General features: G+C 36.6%; 1 protein-coding gene across 6 annotated transcripts in view; it reads left to right on the top strand.

The window, feature by feature from the left end:
- Nucleotides 1–16613, top strand: part of arfgef1 (ADP-ribosylation factor guanine nucleotide-exchange factor 1 (brefeldin A-inhibited)) — an 83642-nt gene that overhangs the window by 27331 nt on the left and 39698 nt on the right. For 4 of the 6 annotated variants that reach the window (XM_048174059.1, XM_048174058.1, XM_048174057.1 and 1 more), the window contains exons 3-8: nucleotides 5200–5356; nucleotides 5442–5588; nucleotides 7914–8093; nucleotides 8211–8264; nucleotides 13262–13529; nucleotides 15178–15294. In XM_048174059.1, coding sequence (XP_048030016.1) covers nucleotides 5200–5356; nucleotides 5442–5588; nucleotides 7914–8093; nucleotides 8211–8264; nucleotides 13262–13529; nucleotides 15178–15294 — 923 coding nt within the window. The remainder of the gene's footprint in view (nucleotides 1–5199; nucleotides 5357–5441; nucleotides 5589–7913; nucleotides 8094–8210; nucleotides 8265–13261; nucleotides 13530–15177; nucleotides 15295–16613) is intronic. The other 2 variants (XM_048174063.1, XM_048174064.1) reach the window with 1 other exon arrangement.

The raw sequence follows: 16613 nt of genomic DNA, 5'->3' as shown, positions 1-16613 counted from the left end.
GAACTCTTGTCTTTTCCCTTGTAGCCTGGCTACAGCTCAATTTATGTCAATTATAAATATGAGCTGGCTAATCCCTCCACAGACAGATTAATGAGATTGAATGAAGGAGAAGTGAAGAGAGTAGAGGAAAGGAGGGGAAGAGAGTCGAGCCAATGGGAAGAGGTCTATTATACTGTATCATGCAGCCTCCCGCTGACTCAGCCTGAGACGCGCCAGCTAACTGCGACCTCACAGCCACAGCAACACAGCACGGCTAATGGGAAAGTGTGTACTTAGTAAATTGTGAGTAGAGTAGTAATTTGGGACGTAGTACACTCTTAAAAAAAAATTTCTTTATTCGCATCAAGGGTTCCATGAAGAACCTTTAACATTCTTTAGAAATGTTCTTTATACTGGAAAAAGTTTCTTTGTTATTTAAATGTTCTTCACACTAAGAAAAAATGGTTATGTTAAGAACTGTTCACTTTGGGAAATACGTGATATTCCATAAAGGAAAGTGTTAGTTTATATTTGAAACAAACCAATTAAATGAATAAAAATCTTATTTGTCTGGATTTAAGACAAGTTGGTGTCACAGCTAGTTTGTAGGATGAGGAATCAAACAAAAGCACTTTATTTCATAATAACTCACAGGAGTAAATAATGTAGAAATACAACCTCATAAAATATTAATGACATAAAACAATGAACTGAATAAACTGAAGGCATAAATATGGAAAACAGAACAAGTGCGTAAATTAAAGGTGCTAAAGAGGATGTTTTGTTTTATACATTTTTGCAATATTACTTGAAACTGTCTTTACTAACTGATAAAAGACTATTTATTAGGTGCACTGAAAGTAATAATATTAATATACATCATCTGTGCACGAGGTAGGGCCTTAAAAACATCAGCCAATCGTTTACGCGATCATCGCGTAAATGATTGGCCCTCTGGCTTGTCAATCACTGCCATGACGTTCCTTGTGAGAGACGAGCGCGGCTGCGCGCTCCAGTAACTTTCCACACTCCACAGGCGCTGCATGGAATGTTTTTCGCTCATTTCAAAAACTCAGTAACAGTCTTTGGATTCTCAGTCGACAAAAAGATCCTCTTTTGCACCTTTAATTAACAACCAAGGAAACTAACGATGACTAGGAACTGAGTCAAAATGAGCACAGCAAACACAGTGACCAAAACAGACTATAGACTTTACAGATGGCTTTTCCTAACTGTTTATTTACATTAACATTCTTTTCAGGAAATCAAATTCTTCATAAGTTTTGTCTTTAGAACAATCTTAAAAAAGAAAGATGAGAACATTAAAGGGTTAGTTCACCCAAAAATGATTTTACTCACCCTCATGCCGTTCCACACCCGTAAGACCTTCTTTAATCTTCAGAACACAAATTAAGATATTTTAGTTGAAATCCGATAGCTCAGTGAAGCCTCCATAGGGAACAATGGACATTTCCTATCTCAAGATCCATAAAGGTACTAAAAACATATTTAAATCGGTTCATGTGAGTACAGTGGTTCAATATTAATATTATAAAGCAACGAGAATATTTTTGGAGCGCCAAAAAAACAAAATAACGACTTATATAGTGATGGCCGATTTCAAAACACTGCTTCAGGAAGCATCGGAGCATAAATGAATCAGTGTGTCGAATCATGATTCAGATCGAGTGTCAAACTGCCAACGGCTGAAATCACGTGACTTTGGCGCTCCGAACAGCAGATTCGACACACTGATTCATCTGTGCTCCGATGCTTCCTGAAGCAGTGTTTTGAAATCGGCCATCACTAAATAAGTTGTTATTTTGTTTTTTTGGTGCTCCAAAAATATTCTCGTCGCTTTATAATATTAATATTGAACCACTGTACTCACATGAACCGATTTAAATATGTTTTTAGTACCTTTATGGATCTTGAGAGAGGAAGTGTCCATTGCTCCCTATGGAGGCCTCACGGAGCCATCGGATTTCAACTAAAATAAATGACAGAATAAATAAATAAATGACATATAAGTAATAAATGACAGAATTTTAATTTTTGGGTGAACTAACCCTTTAAAGCTGCTGTAGGTAACTTTTGTAAAAAAATTTTTTTTACATATTTGTTAAACCTGACATTATGTCCTGACAGTAGAATATGAGACAGATAATCTGTGAAAAAATCAAGCTCCTCTAGCTCCTCCCAGTGGTCCTATTGCCATTTGCAGAAATACACCGCTCCCGGTAAGAAACAACCAATCAGAGCCAGGAGGAGTGTCTTAGCAGTGTCAATCAATCAAGCTCGCGTGCGCGCTGATCACACTCCTCTCATGCACAGTGTACAGGCGTCAAATTCAAGATTACCGGTGTGCCGCAGCTTTGCTTATGGCGAAATAAAACGATGTTATATGCAAAGGACCACCCTGAAATCTACAAGAAACCATGCCATACATAATTTGTCAGTCCTGTTTTGAAATTATCTTAGTTGTGTAGTTCTTAAAAAATTAAACAAATCAAGCAGGGATACTTACTTGTCAAGCAGAAATGTGGCTGACTCTGCATCGGTTTTTAATCCATTCAGGATACATAGCTCCCTCCACCTCGGAAAAGCCGCTCCGATATTTACCCTCGTTTTATTTCGGGCTCTATCTAATTCTTTCTTTTTGGCTTTTTTATCATCGTCATCTGTCTTTTTCCGTTTACCCGTCTTTATTTTATGAGCAGGTGCCACTCGAGGAATTGGCAGTTTGGATTGTTTTTCCGCCATAAGCAAAGCTGTGGCACACCGGTAATCTTGAAGCCTGTATGCGCTGGCGCTGTGTATGGGAGGGGTGAGATCAGCGCGCACGCGAGCTTGATTGATTGACACTGCTAAGACACTCCTCCTGGCTCCGATTGGTTGTTTCTTACCGGGAGCGGTGCATTTCTGCAAATGGCAATAGGACCACTGGGAGGAGCCAGAGGAGCTTGATTTTTTCACAGATTATCTGTCTCATATTCTACTGTCAGGACATAATGTCAGGTTTAACAAATATGTAAAAAAATTTTTTTTACAAAAGTTACCTACAGCAGCTTTAAGAAACATTTCTTAAAGGGTTAGTTCACCCAAAAATGAAAATTCTGTCATTAAGTACTCACCCTCATGTTGTCCCAAATCCGTAAGACTTTCATTTGTCTTCAGAACACAAATTAAGATATTTTTGATGAAATCCGAGGGTATATGATCCACACATAGGCAGCAACGACATTGCACCTTTTGTGGTCCAGAAAGGTACTAAAGACATCGTTAAAACCGTCAAAACTGCAGTGGTTCAACTTTAATAAGAAGTGAGAAGAATACTTTTTGTGCCGGCCAATACTGAGCCGCCGTACGGACATAAACACTGAAGCTCTGCAAAGAAAATAGCGTAGCAGTATGACAGGGGACAGATGAATTTGTTGAATAAAGTCGTTATCTTTGTTTTGTTTTTGCACACAAAAAGTATTCTCGTCACTTCATAATATTAAGGTTGAACCATTGTAGTCATGTCGCCAGTTTCAATGATGACTTTACCTTTCTGGACCTCAAAAGATGCAGTGTCGTTGCTGCCTATGTGTGGATCAGATACCCTCGGATTTCATCAAAAATATCTTAATTTGTCTTCCGAAGACAAACGAAGGTTGTCAAATTCATTAGTTCACAACTGACTTTGGTTATGTCTGATCCTGCAAACTTTTCTGTGATTTATACTTTAATTTTGTAAGACTTAAATCAGTGTATTTACTGACTGATTGTTTATATGGCAACTTGCATATACATAACTCTCATAACAGAGTTTTGTTGTAATAAATTACATGATGGAATCATAATCAACCATAATCTGAATACTCTGATTTGAGGCACTCTAATCTCATATGCTATTCGCATAGCATGCAAATGCATGTTTCACTTTCACTCCTTTGCTCTCTGTCACTCTCTTTTTTTCCATCGTGTCCCTTTAGTGCTCCATTTTACTCTCCATCACTCTCGGTCTCTCTACTCAATATCTCCCCCCATCTTGGTGTCCCACTGCTCTCATCAACTCATCTTGCTGAAGGAAATCGTAAAGCTCCGGCCTAGCTATAAAACAGCAGTCCCAGCCTCTCCAGCTCTACTGCTCATCTTAGGTTGATACAGTGGCTGGATATAAAGGAAGAGTTTGCAGTCTATATACATATACAGTACCTGTCAATAGTTTGGAAACATTACAATTTGTTAATGATTTTGAAAGAAGTCTCTTTACATTTATTTAATCAAAAATACAGTAAAAACAGTAATATTGTAAAATATTATTACAATTTAAAATGATTGTTTTCTATTTTAATACATTTAAAAATGTTATTTATTCCTGTAATGATTTTCAGCATCATTACTCCAGTCTTCAGTGTCACATGATCCTTCAGAAATCATTCTAATATGCTGATTTGGTGCTCAAGAAACATTTATTATTATTATTATCAATGTTGAAAGCAGCAAAAACTGTTTAACATTTTTGTGGAAACAATGATACCATTCAAACATTCATGGTAAGATTTAAAAAAGAGAGAGAAATTAATACTTTTATTCATAATGGATGCATTAAATTGATCGAAAGTGACGTGAAGACGTGTATTATGTTATGATGATTATTCTATTCAATAAATTCTTTAATAAATATACTTTTAATAATTGCAAATATATACTTTTAATTGAACTTTCTATTCATCAAAGAATCCTGAAAAAGCACCATTTCCACAAAAATATTAAGCAGCACAACTGTTTCAACATTGATGATCATATTAATAAGAAATATTTCTTGAGCACCAAATCAGCATATTAGAATGATTTCTGAAGGATCATGTGACACTGAAGACTGGAGTAATGATGCTGAAAATTCTGCTTTGATCACAGGAATAAATTACATTTTACAATATATTCACATAGAAAACAGCTATTTTGAATTGGAATAATATTTCACTGTTTTTACTGTATTTTTTATCAAATAAATGCAGCATTGGTGAGCATAAGAGACTTTTTTCAAAAACAAAAAATAGTACATTACTCATCTGCCATAATACAATGTAATATCTTAAATGATCCTAACTTGGGAGCTTTTTTCAGGTAACATTGATGTGCATTTAATTGCAATATATTCAATAATTTATTCTAATGATTGTCAGTCCCTATTCAGTTAAACTGATTGATGCCTTTGTTTTTGTTTTGTAGCCCACCGGCTGGGGACAACAAGTCAAGTTCCAGTACTTTGCCGCCAATCAAATCCAAGACCAACTTCATTGAAGCAGATAAATACTTCCTGCCGTTTGAGTTGGCCTGTCAGTCCAAATGTCCGCGCATCGTCATTACCTCTCTAGACTGTTTACAGGTCAGCGCCTTTCAACAAACTCATGACAGGATGCTTCTTATGATGAGGATGTTTCATCTCATGCGCTGTGTTCATGATTTTTCAGAAACTCATAGCATATGGTCACCTGACGGGGAGCGCTCCAGACAACACAACCCCAGGAAAAAAGCTCATCGACAGGATCATAGAGACTATATGTGGCTGTTTCCAAGGACCACAGACTGATGAAGGCGTCCAGCTACAAATTATAAAGGTCAAATATTTTTTATGTGTGATTGTTCATAAATGTGGAGCAAATAATGCCATGTTTTGGTTTTTAAATTCAGGAATGCTCAGTGAAACAATGTTTGCTGTAGGGTATTTGGGTGATGTTCATATAGGAGCAGTTTTGCAATATTAAAATACATCTAGAAGGCATATCAGAAATATCTTTAATAAGAGAATTGTTCAAATAATGTATTATTATCATTATTATTATTGTATAATAATAATAGTTTATTATTATTATTATTATTATTATATGAATTTCTATAATAATTCTTATTAAATTTAAAATTATTAAAACATTTTTTTTTTGGCAAGAATGGCAGAAATATGTCTTTTAGACAAAAGTTGTCATTAGGCATTATTCGTTCATTTTATTTATTTATTTATTTAATTATTTATTTAAATCCAGTGGTATTTTTGAAGATTTTATTTAAACCAGCAATTGTTGTTTTTTATGCAATATTACATGTTTTGAATTAGTTAATTTTAGTCTTTTTTTGAATCCCTGTTATTTTCAACAGTGTTCAGTTGCGTCTTCCTAGTATCCAAATAACAGTATATATAAAAATAAATAAAAATTAAAAATATTTTATTATAAAATTAACCATGAGTGGTATGATTAAAATAAAAATACTACAACCAGTGCACCAGAACACTTTCTATGGAAGCTTGTTTCCGCCACTAAATAAAAAATAAAAAAGGTAATTGCGACTTTTTATTTCACAATTTTGACTTATGTTATCACAATTGTGAGATATAATCTCTCAATTGCAAGTCATAAAGTCAAAATTGCGAGTTATAATGTCAGAAGTGCAAGATGTAAACTCTCAATTATGAGAAATAAAGTCAGAATTGCGAGAAATAAACTTTTTTTCTCACAATTATGACTTTGATCAGAATTGTGAGATATAAACTTGCAATTGTGAGTTATAAATTCCAATTCTGAGGGAAAAAAAGACTGACTTTTTGACTTTCTGACTTTATAACTCAAAATTGCAGGTTTATTTATGCGAGTTTCATGCAATTTTGAAAAAAAAAAAAAAGAATTGCGATATGTAAACTCACCGTTGCGAGAAAAAAGTCAGAATTGTGAGCCAAAAAGTCTCAATTTATTTTTTTATTCAGTGGCAGAAACAAGCTTCCATACACTTTTACATTTCACATCTCATTATAAGATAAACATTAAAATTATACAGAAAAACAGGAAATTTCCAGCAGAAAGTAAGTGATTGAAATACAAAGGATCGAAACATAAAAATGAACAGATAAAATATAAACTTGTATTTTAGAGCAAATAAGCATGCCTTTTGTATTTGAGTGTGTAGTAGAGCTGGATAAATCAAGATTTTTTTGTTTTGAAACAGAGATCACGATTCTGAATAGAAAACTATACAAAATAACGTCATTTACTAGAGGTTCTGACAAAATGTTAATTGCTGCAGTCTGTTTTTAGAATTTGAATGAATGAATGATTCAATGACTCATTCATAAATACTTCACTTGTTTCATTACTGGATGAATCAGCTTTTTTTGAACAAATCTTCTAAATGAATGATTCAGTGACAAATACATTTTTAACACTCACTTATCGCCACTTGGTGGCATAACGGTGTAATCGATACAATCGTTATTTGAAGCGCCGTGTTACTTTTAAAGGTGATTTACTCGATTTTGATCACTTCTGTAGTCATCAGTGTTTATATCCGATTTGTAAACGTTTATCCCTGTTCTTCTGTGATATGATATAATAATGATACTGTGTGGTTGAAAAAACTGTTTGTAAAGCTATTTCATACCTAAACATGACAACTGCTCTCTCTGGCTAAGAGGTAGCGCAAACTGATTTGAGTTTTCTGGTGTGATTTTATAAAAGGTTTAAGAGACACAGGCGAATCGTTCAGAAATGAGATCGCATGGGTGTTAAAATCGAGATTGCAATTATTTAATGATTAATCGTGCATCTCTAGTATGTACATAGATCTCTGTGATTCTTTGTGTAGAACTGGCCTAACCTGTAGTGCTCAGATTTCCATAGCGTCATTTGCCTAAGCTATTATTTTACAAATCTCATTGTGGAATGTAGAGTGGCAGGACAAACACGGCTCCTGAAAGCTGCTGAACTCCTTCATACTGCCACATGTCGAGCCTAATCTGTTTGAACTTTACCGAGATTCCTGCAGCTAAAGTAATAAATAATAGCGCTCCCCATATTGTCTGAATACATTCCTAGGATTTATCACTACAGTCGTGGCTTAACTTTCCCTGCTGTGACATTTTGTGTTTGTTTGTCTTTGCTCCTGGCCCCCTACAGGCCTTGCTTACAGCCGTGACCTCCCAGCAAATAGAGATCCACGAAGGTACGGTGCTGCAGGCCGTAAGAACGTGCTACAACATCTATCTGGCCAGTAAGAACCTCATCAACCAGACCACGGCCAAAGCCACCCTCACGCAGATGCTGAATGTGATATTCGCCCGCATGGAGAACCAAGCAGTGAGTGCATTTGACACTTCTCCTGTGGTAATAAGGGGAAATGACATCCTGATCTAACATCTCTTCTTTCTTTTTGGTTGATGCCTCTCCTCCTCCTCCTCCCCCCTCAAAATATAGCTTACAAATCACAAGATCAATTGGTCTTTGGCATCAAGAAAGCGAGATCGTCAGGTAAAGAGTGACAGGACTGCCTTGAAATTTGCTTGATCTGAAGTTTTCTCTGGTTTGTGTACATCAGCTTCATCCGTCACTCTCGCACTCTGTCTCTCTCTTTCCGATCTCTCTCAGACGTCTAGCTCCAGTCTGCTTGCTTTGGCTTCATTGCGTTTTTGCCTGCTGTCGTCCCCTCCATGACATATGAGTTCCTTTCATCTGTCTCACCATGTTTATGTGTTGTGTAAGAGCTTTCTCTTGTACGTTAGGCCCGTTTACACCTGGTAGTAACATCCGTCTCGGGTGATTTGTTCACAAGTGGTCAGCGAAGACCGCTGTTGACACCTGGTCTTTTGTGAGCACATCTCTAATTTATGATGACATATGTTGCTCCTAGGCACTGGGTAGTTCTTCTTTGAAATTATTTAGATATTGTTTAGCCTTTTTGACAATATTCAGTATATACTACCATTTAAAAGTTTGGGATCATTAAAGTTTCATTATAGTTCACCCAAAAATGAAAATTTGATGTCTATCTGCTTACCCCCTGGGCATCCAAGATGTAGGTGACTTTGTTTCTTCAGTAGAACACAAATGATGATTTTTAACTCCAACCGTTGCAGTCGTATAATGCATGTCAATGGGAACTCCATCTATAAGAGTCAAAAAAACATGCACAGACAAATCCAAATTAAACCCTGCGGCTCGTGACGACACATTGATGTCCTAAGACACGAAACGATCGGTTTGTGTGAGAAACCGAACAGTATTTATATAATTTTTACCTCTAATACACCACTATGTCCAACTTCTTTGCGCATCCGGTCGGTGAGGTCTGAAAACGCTCTGATGACGGAAGTGATCTCTCGCGTGTATATGTCTGAGTGCGAGCGATCACTTCCGGCATCAGAGCGCATTCAGACCTAATTTTTTTCAGGATTCTTTGATAAATTGATTTGAAATAGAAATCTTTTATAACATTATAAATGTCTTTACTGCCACTTTTGATCAATTTAATGCCTCCTTGCTGAATTTAAAAGGATTGTTTACCCAAAAATGAAAATTATGTTATCATTCACTCACCCTCAAGTGAGTAAATAAGCACATAGGAAGATATGTTTGTAACCAAATAGTTGTGGGGCACCATTGAATTCCATAGTAGGAGAAAAAAATACTATGGAAGTCAGTGGGGTCCATCAACTGTTTGGTTACAAACATTCTTCAAAATATCTTCCTTTGTGTACAGCAGAACAAAGAAATGTATACAGGTTTGGAACAACTTTATGGTGAGTAAATGATGACAGAATTTTAATTTTTAGGTGAACTATCCCTTTATTAATTATTTTGTTTAAAAAAAAAAAATGTACCGACCACAAACTTTTAAACAGTAGTGTATATCTTGAAAATGTAAGCTCTGAAATGGATTAAAGTAGAACAAGGGAACCATCATTTTAATCAAATGTTTGTTGTAGGTTCTGAATGTTGAAACTGTGTGTAAATGTGATCTAGCTGAAATAATCAAGTTTTTTCACTATATGAATAAAAAAATGCAATGATTTTTAATTATTTTAGGCAAAATCCATCGTCATAAACCACAATATTTATATACAGAATTTGTATTTTAATACATAAATAATAATTCTCAGTGGAGAATTATACAAAATCTTTTCAGTAGTGTTTAGGAAACTTGATAAAAAACACATTAAATGCGATATTCACAATGGTGTTTACTTTTTATATACAGCTGCAAAATTATTACTAATATATTGTGAATATTCAAAATAAAATAGTTTGTTTTTCCTGAAATACACTTAATCTTTTTATAAACTGATGGTTTTTGATTGTCACACAATTATTTTAGTAGTGTATTAATAGTTGTTGAAATGATTGGTGTTGTCGAGGACACGTTTTAATGATCGGATCAAAAAACATTTTAGACCTTATTTACAAATGTATTTTGGTCTGTCATTTGTGATTAGATCATCCGAGATGGATGTTGAGACCAGGAGCAAACGCGATCTGTCTCAATCTTTGTGGTTTAGATGGCTGCATGTGGATGAGGACAGTGAGGTTCAGTTTAGATATTTCACGCTGATCAAAAGGATGCCTCTTTGAAAGGGAGGTTTGCGGTTTTGGCACAAGCAAAACACACTGTCACGCAGTTTTAGAAGTCCGGACAGAGCGTGACACATTGTGACACAGCCAGACACATCATGCATAACTAATAAGCTGTACAATATTGAAGATGTGTTTGTTTTGCCAACACAGACCAGACCATATCAGACCACCTGAATTCAAATGAAAGCTCTGGAGAAGGGACATCTTTGTCCCTCATACTTTATTAATAAACATGTTACATTAAAGGTTCTTCTTGGTTTATGGATGCATGCGGTATACTCAACAGTCTGCTTACTAACTAGGGTTCTATGGCATATCAGTACATAAGTGTTAAGAATATAACGGTTTCATTCAGTCATTTATTCATAAAACGAATCCAGGTGGTATGTTTAACAAAAGTATTTGCACCCTTTGTAATGTAGAATTTCATTACAATTTTCATTTTCATTTAAATTTTTTTTTTTTTTTTTATGTATTATATTATAACTACTATTTTTTATTTTACTATTTAAAGTAAGGTATCAGAAGCTAATATTGTGCCAAAATGTTATTTATATATTTAAATTGAATTACTAAATCTAGTTACATTTTATGTGTTTCTAAGCCCTAAGGTATTGATTAAAGGCACAATATGTAAGATTTTTTAATTAAAAAACCACTAGAACAATGTTATATATTTTGTTGACTTGTGTACTTTATTATCCCAAATGTTTCCAAGAATGTTTAAATCCAGAGAAATAAGCAATTTTAACCAGGACACGGACCGTGTCCGTGTGTCGCCTATCAATGACATCAGTGGCGCCTGCAGCTGTACGGCTGTACGCACTGTGCGTACCATGAGAGGGCGTTAATTAATGCCGTTTTTATTTTTTACATAATTTTTAAATTGATTATTAAAATCCATCTGCGTACGCTCATGACATATTAAGAGATCAAGAGAGAATGAGAATACATAAAGGTGTGCGTTTGTGTGTTGTAAAGTCAAATGTGTTTATGTGCGTCCATGGGTGGGCGTGGGTGATATGGGTGAAAAGAAATCTGATTGGCTAGTTTAGTTAGTCGTTTTTTTCTACACATGAAAAATGATGTTACAGATAGCTAATGTTTAAAAACAGGCTCAAAATGAGTAAACGCTTTCTAAAACAGCTAAATTCGACTGAAACATTTGCAAAATGGCCTAAAACTATTGAGTAGGGATGGAGAACTGAAGCCTCTTATATCTTTGAAGCTTTTCTCTAAATGTTTCGTGAAAGGTTTCTGGTTTCAAAGTATCAAGAGTGTCGAAAACAGCGCCATCTTGAGGCAGGTCAAATTTACAGCACCCATAAACTTGAGCGCAATTCCGTCGTTTATCCATTAAAAACACAAACAAAAGCCTGACGACGCTAAATATGTTTATTTCAATAATATAATTCACATATTAAAGTTTGGCAATAGATGAACAAAAACAATAATTATAATAATAACGGGGGGGGTTAGTTCTGTGCGTACCCTGAGATAAAATCCTGCAGGCGCCCCTGAATGACATCATACACGCGTTACCCTCGATTTCTGGTTTTATTTGTAGAAACCATGGAAACATCAAAGACACTTTAATATATTATGTGTTTTATTAGACAGGTGAGCAACTGTTTGCATTCATTCATCGACAGAAAACTAATCATTGTTATATAGCTCAACACAGTAAGTCTTATTGTTTAAATCTCATTTTCTTGATTTACCGCGAGTACCATGTTTTACCATGACTGATATCGATCTAGCTTACTGCAGTGTGCAACAAGTGTCTCATAGTAGCCACTGAGTGGATGCACAGAGTAGCACTATAACAACTTTCAACACACAAATGTATCTAATATGATAAAACAGTGCTGCGTTAACCCACATACGCTTGACCAGAAGAGGCGGAAGCGGCAGCTGTGGCACAATAAAAGCTCCACTGCTCTTGAGCTGTGTGTTGCGCTAGTCTCTCATTAGCAATCGCTCCAGTGGCCTCGTTCCTCTCCAATGGTTTTCAGCCACACCCTGCTTCATACTACAGTCGTTAATAAATCTTTAATACATAAGCTCATCCATTAATGTGATTTCTGCCCGAACCTTGTCAGATTCTGGCTGTAGACGTGAAGACAACACTTCCCATGATTCCACGAATCAAGGTGTCATCAAGCTACGCCTTTGTTTTGAATACGCGACCTCTAGTGGCGAAAAACTACATATTGTGTCTTTAACTATCAATACCAAGGTATCGCAGGGTGGTATTGTACCAAAGCCAAAATGTTGTTAATGATCCAGCCTTATTGATATCTTCACTCTAGACATGTTCAGTCTGAAGTTGTATTAGCTACCAGTTACTTTCGGATTCAGTTGTTGTTCGTGGACTATTTGCACCCTGTGCAATGTATTTATTTAATTTTTTATAAATGATATTTGTCTTCTGAGACGGACTGTAAAATATTTATTTCGACCTAAGGTAAAATAATCTTAAAAGGTAAAACAATGTTTTTTTTGTTCCACAAAAGAAAGTCATACAGGTTTGAAACTAACACGAGGGTGTGTAAATGATGACAGAATTTTCATTTTACACTTATCCTGCTTTGAAACACCAGCGTAAGCATGTGCGTAGTTCAGATTGTCGTTCCAGGTGCATGAAATCAAACCACCATCTGTCAACACAGACATTGTCTTCACGTACACTAAGATGCTATAAAGATCCTGGTCTTGTGTTTTTTTTTTTTTTTTAAATGATGGGAACAATCTGTATTCTTAAACACAATTATTTGCCTCCTGTTCAGAGAAATGGATGTACATCAGCTTGGCTTTGGGCTCCCGGCCGCCCAGGAGGGAACATGAGTCTATAAACTCCCTAAAATGACTTGACCTTGTGTGTATGTGTTTTGCAGCTGCAGGAAGCCAAGCAGATGGAGCGAGAGAGGCACAGGCAGCATTCTCCAGTCAGCCAGCAAGAACCGGAGTCTCCTGGACAGCGGCACACCGACACCCCTGGCAAAAGCCTCCCCACCGAGGCCAATGGCGGACCGGGACACCAGGGCAGCAAGGTCGAGCAGGGATCCCCACCGTACGAGAGTCCCGAGCCAGAGAACGGCACTGACTTCTGCCCTGCGGAAAATGAGCAGACTGAGGCAGACCAGGCCACTGCAGCGGCGCAAAGTAAAGAGAAGCATGCAAACATGCAGAGATTATTTTAGCTTTAGGGTTCCATGTTTATGTAAATGATTATGCTAATTTCTCTAAATGACTGTAGACACCAGTGGAATATTCTAGGAAAGTGCTTTTGTTATTGCCTATTCACTCTGTTTTAAATGTGACTAAAAATGTAGGGTTTAATAGGATGTATTCAGAAAGATTTTTATCAAAAATACATTTGAAAAGTCTTACATAGATTTAATTTTTCTGTTTGAAGAATTGTTTATTCTCTTTTTAGCTATTGTTGTATTTATTTATTGATTCCACTTTGATTTTGCCATGAAAATAGCCTGCACTGATGTGGTGTTAAAGGCATAGTTCATTCAAAAACTAAAATTCTGTCATTACTCATTTCATGTCATCCAAACCCATAAGAGTTTGGTTAATCTTCAAAGCACGAGCTTTAACAGCTTCGGTTGCTCAACAGCAACAAAGCTGGAGAATCTCACGCAGCCAAAATGACGATTGTCAGTAACGGTGTTCAGCCTTACATTGTTCAAACCGGAGTCGGACACTGATGGAGAGACTCAGGAAGAAGTTACAACTTTTAAAATGCATCTGGACGTTTCTGAATGTTTAGTGGATAAATTTATGTAGTTGCTGTGGAGTTGATTCAACTCATCGACTAGCATGTGCCGTCATGTTAAACTTTTGTGCAAATCCAGCGTTGAATTGACCCTCATTTGTGAAGCAGTCCTGCATAAAGTGATGGCATGGCAGCAACACTGTACTACAACAACTCTTCCTCTTCTCTAAAGCAGCCCAACATGGCCTCTCGGGGGCAGGGTTTATGTCAATTTTAGGGTTTGTGATGTCACTAACCCGGGAAGAAGCTTGTTGTAGTCCCTACCAGCCGTTTATTGTAGTCCTTAAATAGCGATTTCTTTAAAAGAACTTTGAACTTTGAGCGTTGTAACTTTGCAGACGTTGTTTATGCTCTAACAGCAACATTACACACTAACTAAAGTTAAAAAAGTGAAATCATAATCAACCACCCCTTTAAGCCATTCGATTCATGTTGAATCGTTTTATGACATCTTTATGACTAAGTTTTGGTTACCTGGACGTTCAATGGAGAATCAGAAACCTCTCAGGTTTCATTAAAAATATCTTAATTTGTGTTTCAAAGGTTAACCAAAGTCTTACTGGTTTGAAATGACATGAGGGTACGACATGAGTAAATGATGACAGAATTTTCATTATTTGGTGACCTATGCCTTTAAGTTAGCAGTGTCACTATTTTTAGTTGGTTTCTCTCCTCCTCTCAACACTGCAAGACACACTCAAGCATCTCTGATTCCTAGTCATTATTAGTTAATCATGTATTCAGACTTGACATCATAACAGATGAGACTCCCTCTAATGATGTGACACTATTGGAAAACTGTGTCAGTGTTTCTCAGTCTTACGTAAGTTTAATAGCACTGCTTTCACCCGGTTACAGGCAGTATGGAGTTCCCTCTTAATAGCACTTATTAAAATTAAATTGGGATACTGATAACGTGGATTTAATGTGACTACACAGTATGCTTTGAGGGAAAGTCCTCTTATCGCACAATGAATGACTGACTAGACAGAATTAGAAGCTTAACCGTACTCTGCTGTCTTTAAGGTGCGGCAGAGCATGGCCCGGATCCCACCGTGGAAGAAGAAAGCCCGAACTATGAAGAGAAGGCACAGGAGATTGTACAGAGCATATTGCAAGAAGTCGTAAACACAGTGGCTGGAGGCGAGTTGTACTCTTCTTGCTGTGAGAACCTTAAAGGGACAGTTGGACAGTTCAACCAAAAATAAATGGTCATGCATTTATGTGTGTGTATGTGTGTGTGCACACACTCCTGGGCAAAACAAAAACAAAAATGGCAAAATGTTGAGTGGTCTTTTAATGGTTTTAACCATTTTAATCACAAATCCCTGGTCAGGAAATTACCAAGAATTGCACAAATACTGTAGATAAAGTAACTTAGGATGGAGTAGCTTTCCGGAGTAACTTGTCAGTGTTGTTCCACTCAATGTTGGTGGCTTGAAGTAGTTCATGAGTAGTTGAAAAATGTCTCCCAGTTCATTTGAGTTTAATGCGAGTCTAAATATTCACTATACGGTTCAAATCTGGACTCTGACCAGGCCAAAACATGCACCTGTTCTCAAGCCACTTATTGGTTGTCTTTGCAATTTGGTCATTATCTTGTTGAAAAAAAAAAACATCTGATCATTTCTCTTTAGATAACAACTTTTCATTTGTGGGAAGCAATCCATTCTGCAATATTCTCATGTAATCCAAAGCATTAAATGACTTCACAGTGAAGTAGCTCACCAATACCAGCAGCTAAAAAGGCTCCCCACACCATGACATCTCTTTCTCCATTCTTCACTGTGGTAGAGATGCATTTATTATTATATTTCTCAACAGATTTTCAAAGACACCACTCTGGAGCATCGCCATACAACTCGTGCTTCACTGTGATTCATCACTCCACTCACAATCTTTCCATATTCTGCCAAAAACTTCATTCTGTCTTGGTTGTTTTTCTGAGACACCAATGGCTTTTTAAGTAGTGCATTTGCTTAAATTTCCTGACAAATAATTTGTGGTTAGAACAATTAAAAGCTTAGTGTTTAGCCATTTCGGGCGGCGTAAAGACAATAGACATTGAAGCTTATGGCACATAGAAACAAACAAAACAAAGCCATGTGCTCACACAAAACATGACATGAACACGCATCCGATGAGAGCCTTCACAAGACTGTGTGTCCACACAAAATGTGAAAACAAGAAAGCACATGGCCGATGATAAACATGTACCGTGTGCAACACGGGAACGCCTGTTCAATGAAAACATAAACCAGGTGCTCTACAAAAACACGAGTGATGAGTGCGTGATGAGGGAATGAACTCTCAACCTGTGAGCTCCCAACAAGAGACAACTAGAGCATGTTTAATTTCTGGGTGAACTGTCTCTTAATTGAAGCAAATCTTATGTTGTTGAACATCTAGGCTTGTGGCTTTTTGATTTTAGTACTGATACACTTTTAACCATCCCATTGGAC

The sequence above is a fragment of the Megalobrama amblycephala genome, linkage group LG22 (assembly GCF_018812025.1).
Source record: "Megalobrama amblycephala isolate DHTTF-2021 linkage group LG22, ASM1881202v1, whole genome shotgun sequence".
NCBI lineage: Eukaryota > Metazoa > Chordata > Actinopteri > Cypriniformes > Xenocyprididae > Megalobrama > Megalobrama amblycephala.
The sequence above is the reverse complement of the archived record's forward strand: the minus strand, read 5'-3'. Positions and strand labels throughout refer to the sequence as shown.